The following is an 8,948-nucleotide window of genomic DNA, read 5'->3' as shown; positions in this document are numbered from 1 at the left end:
GCCCGCCCGCCCTCCTACACACACACACACACACACACACACACACACACACACACACACATGCACACACACCAAAATAAAACAGGAGGTTAAAAAAAAAAGGAAAGACAAAAGTTACCAAACCGAATCCTCTCCGTCTTTATAGCTGTTTATTACTTCTTTCATCTGTAAATGAAAGCGAGCAATTATTGCAAGGAGCCGGTATCATATTATTATGTTGGCCCCGGTCCCCTAGATAGTCATCAATCACTCTCAATCGACCTGTCACCGGCAGGCAGAGATCCAGCTGGAGAGGAGAGAAGGAGGAGGAGGAGGGGGAGGGGGATGAGGGGGGGGGGGGGGGGGGGGAGTACATCATCATTAATTTGAGGAGTGACCCCCGGGGCTATCCACATGTCTCAACCCGGGATTCTCCAAGCAAGGCAGCGCGCACCGGCACCGGCGCTGTGGCGAGGAAGTTTGGGGTGGTTTTGGTTAAGTGAAGATTTTACCTGACCAAAACACACGTGAAGGAGAGAGGGAGGGAGAGATCCATGCTTAGATAGATAGATAGATAGATAGATAGATAGATAGATAGATGCACCGATACCTGTGCGTAAAGTTCATTTAAACTACATCTTAAGCACTTTTTAGGGAGGCATTGGGGTAATTACAACACTCTATAGGGACGCCTTGCTCCAGGTGGAATTGGAGCCTAATATGAAACCAAAACATGAGGTTTTTCATACATAAAAAAAATGCTAAATATTAATATTTTAAATACATGTATCTATTTGTTCTAAGGGTGGCTGCGTTTTGCTCCTCTTCCCTGTATAAAAATATTCTTTACTAATTAATTTAAAATCAATTAGTTCCCCATGTGATTAGCATCAGTGCGGAGGAATGATAAGAATGTGCTTAATTAGGCCTAATGCATTTAAACTGATACATACGTTTGCATATTCAAGACACTGATTGGCTTAATTGATTGATTGGGACTGCGAATTAATCTCCAGGACATGTCAAGTGCTCCCTCCCCTAGTCTTCCTCTCAATCTTGTTGGATTGTTTTTTTCTTCTCTCTTTTTTTTCTTTTCCTGTTTTTGTCGTCATCCCGAGAAAGAGAAAATGCATATTAAAGTTACAGTCTGGTCATTTTTAGAGTGGGAAACTTCTGACGTCAGAGTCACCGCCGTTTAAAACAACCTGCCTCTGCTGCTGACGTCTTTTATACTACTTTTTTATAAGGCAAAAATATGTATCTGACAACAAAGTTTTTATTCTAGGCAAATAAAGCCTGCATCAACTTAATTAATTCTATTTCTGATATACTTTTAAAAAGAAGAGGGAAAGCTTGAAGATCTTTTTTCTATTTTTTTATTTTTTCCCCACGTTGAAAGGCGTTTGAGTGGGGGGCATTTTCCCACAAATTAAACATGCTACTCTGCTTCGCCCTATAAGCATCCTAGGAGCCTGTGCTTACCAATCAATTGGTACAGTCAAACAGAGCTGCAGCCTGCGTAAGAGTGGAGACCTTCAGTCTCGCTTTATTTCTGGATATTGGGGGACCTCTCTACCATGTCATATCCACAATTTGGATATCCCTACTCGTCTGCTCCACAAGTAAGTTCACTTAACTACCTTCGCTCTGTCAGTCGGATGTTTTGGTTTATGATATCGCAGCGATTGATTATCTCATCGATTTAAGCGTGATCCTTTACGCATTTTTGGCCAAGAATCAGGGGAAGCTGTCACAGAACCTTCCGCGTATCGGAAAGGTATTGCGTTACAGCCAGTGATACCTGTGTTCCTGCAGCGATAGAAAAAAAAAGGTAAGAAGAGGGGAAACCAGAAACCAGTTTAGACCCCCCGACCTCCTATTCACTGATTTCTGCAAGATAATAGCCGCTCTGTAATGTCAACCATATGTTTATCTGCGCTGGAACACACATGCCAACTTGTTCTGCACACGCTGTGTGTGTTTTGCGCCATAACCCAGCTGCTGTTTTGTTTTGGCTTTGAGCCACAAAAAATCATTTGGGCATTACTTTGGGTATTACGAGGCGTTGTTGGGAAAACATGTTATGTCTGTTTGTTACGCGTGTGTTTCGCTTGGATCAAAGCTAACAGACGGCTCGTTTTTGGACACGTTTTACGCGCAGATTACCACAATAATATTACGCGTCATTCATCATCAAATATCAGTTTATGTGCAAGTCATGTGATGTTGTATTTTAGTTTTTAAAGAGTGACATTCTTGGGGGAAAAAGTGCGAATGAGAGCGAGTTCACTTTAGGTTATTTCCGAAGAAGCAAAATATTTTTTTTTTTGTGAAAAACTCTTGTTTAATATTGCGGTCAGAGAAGTAAAACAGAACTGGAAACAGAGATAACTGCGTTCATTTCACTGAGACGATTTTTATTTCATATTTTAAAAGATAAAAGTTATAAACTAACTTTGAGAATAAAGTCCTCAAGATTAACATTATAACTGTTGTCAGTGCAGAATCACACCAATAACTTTTCTTAAAGATAAATTCTCTCTCGGTTTCCACCCAGTTCCTGATGACAACCAACTCTCTGACCACTTGCTGCGAGTCCACCGGCAGATCCATAGCCGACTCCGGAGTAGCGGCGTCCGGGCAGACACCAGTCTACTGTCCCGTGTACGAGAGCCGGCTGCTGGCCACGGCGAGGCATGAACTCAGCTCAGCCGCCGCGCTGGGCGTGTACGGGAGTCCCTACACCGGCAGTCAAGGCTATGGGAATTACGTTACATACGGCACGGACGCCTCGGCTTTCTACTCGCTGGTAAGCTCCTTCATCTGATCCCTCATGGCATTGATTAATGGAGCTGCAAGGTGCTGATACTTGAGCCAGGCGCGCCTTTCCTATTTTGTTTTCCTCTACACCACAAAATACTTGCCGTTTTTCCTGTGCCTGATTTATCCTCATATCATCATGCAAGACAACTTTTCTTTCAGTAATTGAAAAATGCTTCTCAGCAAGAAGAGATAGGCTGTCTTTCTTGTGTCAGAGCTTTCATTGAGACTGTCATTTTTATGAAACAAGTCAAGAGACAAGCTGGTATTTTTAACAAGCAGGCTGACTTTGAAGATTCAGTATTTTGTTTAAAAAATATATCAGCATTTTTTAAATAAAATAATTCTCATACGTTTTCAGAACAGACTCCATGGGCCTGTAATGTCCAGGAATGTTGTTTGTTCTAGTTGGTTTCGTGTTGAAATATATAAAGTATTGACATTTTTTGTATAATTGTGATAAGAAGAATATTCAGACTAGTTTCATGCTCATCTAACTAATGATTTGTCATATAATAATAGTCCTTATTTAGCTGGAAACCCTCCTGGAACCCTCTTTATTTGTCCAGATCAAGCCACTGCTTCCTATTGTTTTCCTGAAAGTTTAATTTTAAAAACTTATTTTGAAAGTCTTGCTTTAAAGATTTTTGCTTCCCACGGACAATTTATCACTGTGGTATAGTTCGTCTAGTTTGTCAATGTTTCATTTTGCAGCAGGATATATTTAAAAATCAGGATTTACTGCACAATCAGCTGTTACCCTCTTCAATAGTCCAAATAAATTACATAACCAATCAACTTTTGAATACAGCTAATAGAAATGTGTGTGTTTTTCAACACGAGATGAGACATTTAATGCACTAAAATTGATTTCCTCTTTGCATCACTCTTTAAAACTCCTGTCTTTGTGTGTGATTGCAGGGCACATTCGACACTAAAGATGCCACAGCTTCTGCGCATGCGGGAATAACCCAGGCAACAGCCTACTATCCTTATGATCCTACCTTGGGACAGTATCAGTATGACAGGTATGTTGTTTCCTCTGTTGATTTTTAAGCTTGATTATCAACGCAAACATCAGACCTATGAGTGGAATGAATGTATGTACTCTAAAACAGTGTGGTACAGGATAAAAAAGTGATGTGTCCTGTTAAAATGACATAAAAACTTGAGTTTGAGGTTTGCACGCTGACTGGTTTAAGCGGCCTTAATGTGATCAAAATTTAGGCAAACTCTCAGAGTTCTGTGCAAAAGTGCAGGGTGAGTTTTCCCAGCTCCAAATCAATCATCCCTGAGAGGTCAAGGCCATTCTCATCACGTCTAGCAACACTGGGTCATCACCTTCATCTCATGACACATTTCTTTCCTGATGGGGTGACGAGCTTCTGAAGACTCGTGCCCCTTTCAGAAAAGACATGAGGCCTCTTCAGTGTTGTGAAGAGCACGCCTGCCACATTGAAAGGTCTTCCCAATAATGACATGACATCCAAATTAAGCCTGTGATATGAGGAAAATGTAGCATGTGAATGATAACTACACCTGTGAAGAAAAGCAAACACCAACAGACATGCAGAGAACACTTTATTCTATAGTGTGATGTGTTAGTTGATTGGCAAAGTGTCATATTGATTAGCTTATGGCAAAATGAGAGCCGTCTTCTTTTATCAGTCGCTCTAAATTCACTCTGAAGTGCAAAAGGTGTCAGCGGGAATGTTTATACGAGCACATCCAGCAAAAGGCCTAAAAGTCTGAGGCACAACAGAATTAGTGGCACTCAGAGAAAACAAGCAGGCCTACAGCAGTACCACTCTGTCTGCGCCCCGCCTTTCACCTGAGGGCTCATCATTACACTCAATAAAGCAATTTTACAGTCTATTTTATCTGTGTGGGAAACAACGCAGGGTATGGAAAGGTGCAGCGCTCCTCTCCTCTTGATTCCCTTAGCAGTGCTTGACCTGCGCTAAGCTATACGGAGCAATAAAGGCCTCATAAAAGCCTCCCCTGAGAGGACTTTTACAGCTCACTGCTGACTGAAAATCAACACTGTGCATTTTAAATGGAGGTCTATGGGTGATATTTGTGGGTAGAGAGGGAGTTGTATGAGGCGCTATGAATGGTTTTAATACGTAATGCATTGATAATGGAAAATATGTGTGTGAATATAGTCTGATTTTTTTTTATTTGGTAGAATAATTTGCATATTTTGATACTGATTTACTTAAGGCGTCAGTGTAGGTGCTGCAAAGGGATGGTGGGGGGATTTCAGGGGATTTATGTGCACTATATACTGCACATGCTCCTCCAGTGCTTATGTACAATTATATAAAACAATGTACCAGCAAAGGGAAAGACAATACCTACTGTATGATGTCTTTAAAGGGAGGGTGGTTTACTCCTTGCCCCTCTTTCTAAATTATGTCCCTTATGTGACATGTGTTTATGATGTCTACTTTAAATTATCAGACCTTTACACAATTAAAGGGGCAGATAGGTTTATGAGTGGGACTGCACAGCTTATAAAGCATGCTGCACATAATTTCAAGATTCCTAGAAGCAGATGGCTCAGTCATGGTTTTCCAGAAAAGAAACTGCCAGGTCAACACATTAGACATTGTAATGCAACAAGCATCACATATTCTATTTACCCTCTAATTACCATTGTGGCTGTGTTCTTCCTCTCATTAACAGATATGGTTCCATGGATGGGGGAACCAGGCGGAAGAACGCCACGCGCGAGACAACCAGTACGCTGAAGGCCTGGCTGCAGGAGCACAGGAAGAACCCGTACCCGACCAAGGGGGAGAAGATCATGCTGGCCATCATCACCAAGATGACCCTGACGCAGGTGTCCACCTGGTTCGCCAACGCCAGGAGGAGGCTCAAGAAGGAGAACAAGATGACATGGCCGCCCCGAAACAAGGGCTCAGAGGAGAAGAGATATGACGAGGATGAGGATGGGTCTCAGGAGGAGCAGATAAAAAGCGAGAACAATGAGGATGGTTAGTGTCACGTAGAAATAAAAAGAAACTATCAAACTTTGGGATATTACAGGTCACATCTGGTTTAAACTGCATTGTTTTATGATTAGTACCACAACAAGGAAAACATTCCCAACATTCTCTAGTTTTATTGTTGACTGTAGCTTGAAATGAAAGTATGTGGAAGTAGCCAGTTTTAGCACCTGATTCTTATCTTATCTCTCAGTTTGAGGGATCAATATGAGCGAAATATTTACCAGAGAACAACTACAATAACCATGATCACACTGTGTAAAGTCCGCTGTTACCATACACTCTCTATTTTCTTTTTCATCCAACACACTATAAATGAGATGATGTTAAACTGACATTTTTTTTTCATTCATTCAAAAATGTCAATACGATTTAGATGGCATTTACTGCAATAACTGTACTCCATCTAATTTTATTTTCAATTTTAACTAGAACAGTACGCGTGTAATACTGACAGTAATAAACAAAGGACAGTGAGGCCTTGCAGTTTGTATAGTCAAACATTTTATTCTGTGATAATGCAGTGTTGAAACTATTGCACTTATTTATGTTTTTAAAATGTATCAATTCAGCAGTTTTGTGTGCAGGCATGTTAATCATTTTGATCACCATAACAAACTTAAAGCTATGGGATACCATTAGATAGGCCTCATGCAGTTTCACAGGGACATGGTGGAGGGTCAGATTACTTAAACTAAGTTTAGATGTCAACTCTTTTTCAGTCCATTATGACCTGATATTTCTGATGTGACTAGATTAATTCAGTTATGGAAATAAAGTGCATTTAATAACTCAAACAATGTACAATATGTAGCCTAGATTAAAACTTGATTTGTGATGAATTTATTTATCACTCTCAGGCTGTAAGCAGTGACTCCTTATTTAAAGTCAAGCAGGTGTAATTTTACAGATGTGATATTTGATTCCAGAGTAATTGTTGAGGATGCCATTAACCGATCTGATGCCATATCTCATGACACCACATCTCTCACTGACATGTCTGCCGTCTCCTCTCTGTTCTCTCCCTCCCAGAGACCAGAAGTCGGCCTGATAAGGACCTCCAGCTGAGCGACTTGGACGATTTCGACACGCTGGAGTCTGAGAGCTCCGAGTGTGAGCTGAAGCACCGGTACCACATGAACACACACATGACAACGACGGGCGACTGCCCCGCCGAGCACCTCATCAAGGACGCGTCTCTGAAAATCTCCATCCCAGTTTCTCTGGGAGGGGAGCAGGACTTGAGCAAAAGTTGCCTCAAAACGAACCCGGAGGATTTCCAGCCGGACAGCAGACAGCAGGCAAAGGCGTGTTATAACCAACAGCAGCAGCAGCAGGCAGGGCACCAGATATTAGACGGCAAACCTCGGATCTGGTCTTTGGCCCAAACTGCGACGTCCCTGAACCAGACTGAGTATCCGTCCTGTATGCTGAGGTGCCAGCCGCCGCCCTCCTCCCTCACCCCATCCCCCGCCGCTACCTCACCCGTGACCGGCCTGGACAACAGGCAGGACTCGCCGGTCACGACCCTGAGAAACTGGGTGGACGGGGTTTTCCACGACCCCTTGTTCAGGCACAGCACTTTGAGCCAGGCTCTGACCAACACCACCGTCTCTTGGACCACGAACACCAAAGGCGCCATTCTGGAGGCGGAGAGGAGCGCGGCGGCCTTGCAGCAGCACCAAGACTCCTCCAAAGACAGTGCCATGAGTTTCCCAAAAACTATCAACAAACTTTTCTGCTCGTAACAAAACCAAAATGACCCTTTTATTTGCAGAAAGAAAGAGACTCTTTGTGACTGTCTGAGAGTCGGATGAGAAAGCCTATTTCGTCTCCATGATTCTGTTTGATTCGTTTTTTAAAAAGCAATGGTAGCTATATAATGTTACATTGGCGTTACACAAGTGAAATACCCGGATCGGTTTGGCTTATTTAATTTTTACGCACGCACAGAACTTATCGAAATGTATAACTAAAAAAGTTTACATCTTGGAGATAAAAAATAGGCCTGAGGTTTACATAATTTTTATTTTTATTGTTTCTTTACTATGCGCATGCAAATGTAATTGAATATTATTTAGGTCTCAGCAGCTGAGTATCACTATTAAAAGAAAAAAAAGTCTCACAAATGCACAGCTCTCGTGAGAAGTGGATGAGAGCATCTCAACTTTGTTCACTGAAAATAAAAGCAGTCGGTTTCTGATGTTGGGTTGAGTCGCTGTCCATGGTGCTGAAACACAGGGGTCTGCTTTTTGTGCATGTCATTTTGTGGTGTAAAACTCCGTCCACTCCTTCTACAACTAAACACACATGGTGCCTCCTGCACGGCTGGTCTTTTTAAACGCAATCTACTGTTAAATAAAGCATTTCAGTTCATTTTTTAACCCATTAAAACAGGCGCAAGAGAACATCTCACACCATGTGTTATTTTTCAGGAAAACAAAATCAACAACATCCACTCTCGTTTAGTGACAGCGAGGAAAATGAGGCAGCTCAACCCTCAAGACAGAACAATATCAGTATCTAAGATCTGCCTCATTAATTCCCTCTAAACAGGCTGTAATTGGGATGTTCGCAGTCATATTTCATGTCAGCCTATTGATTTCCCCTCTCTGCTCTCTGATAATATTATCGAAACATCTCAACACCGTCCATGATGCAGCTGTCAAAAGGGTAAGTTATTCGCCATACGTCCATTAATGGGTTCAAAAAACGGGAGGCCTCCCCCCCTACTCTTGCGAAATAATTTGAAGTGAAGAGTTTTCGTTTTGACACTAACCCCTCAATTTCCTGGAGACGGGGGCCCTGCAGAGAAAACAGCCTGGATGCTGATTCCTCCTCTGGAAAGTGAAAGGGCTTTACGAGGGAGGCACTCACGTCGTCTAAAAGTGAAAAGGGCAAAGGAACTCGAATTAGTTGTTGTAGATAAAAGGGCAAAAAGAAAGGAGTCAAGGGTACTTGACAGTAATGGCGAAAGTGGAGCTCTCGGGGGACTTTGTCTGTCCTGCGAGAGAGGGAAGGGGGGGGGGGGGCTTCAGTGATGAATTTTAATGGGAAACGCACAAACGACTCAGATCTGCCCCCCCTCATGGAAGAAAGTGCTATAGTGGACAAAAGGGATTTTCTATAAATCGGAGT

At 42.2% G+C, this 8,948-nt stretch overlaps 1 protein-coding gene across 1 annotated transcript; it reads left to right on the top strand.

Annotated features, from left to right (window-relative positions):
- The first annotated feature begins 872 nt into the window (after window positions 1-872).
- On the top strand, window positions 873-8,013 carry irx4a (iroquois homeobox 4a). Its single transcript, XM_033640209.2, has 5 exons — window positions 873-1,601; window positions 2,537-2,788; window positions 3,721-3,827; window positions 5,488-5,798; window positions 6,843-8,013. Exons 1-5 carry the CDS (start codon window positions 1,557-1,559, stop codon window positions 7,556-7,558), a joined length of 1,431 nt encoding a protein of 476 aa, XP_033496100.1. The 5' UTR covers window positions 873-1,556; the 3' UTR covers window positions 7,559-8,013.
- The last annotated feature ends 935 nt before the right edge of the window (window positions 8,014-8,948 follow it).

Source organism: Epinephelus lanceolatus, chromosome 10 (genome assembly GCF_041903045.1).
Source record: "Epinephelus lanceolatus isolate andai-2023 chromosome 10, ASM4190304v1, whole genome shotgun sequence".
Classification (NCBI taxonomy): Eukaryota; Metazoa; Chordata; class Actinopteri; order Perciformes; family Serranidae; genus Epinephelus; species Epinephelus lanceolatus.
Note: the sequence above shows the minus strand (reverse complement) of the source record. Positions and strands in the feature narration are given on the sequence as shown.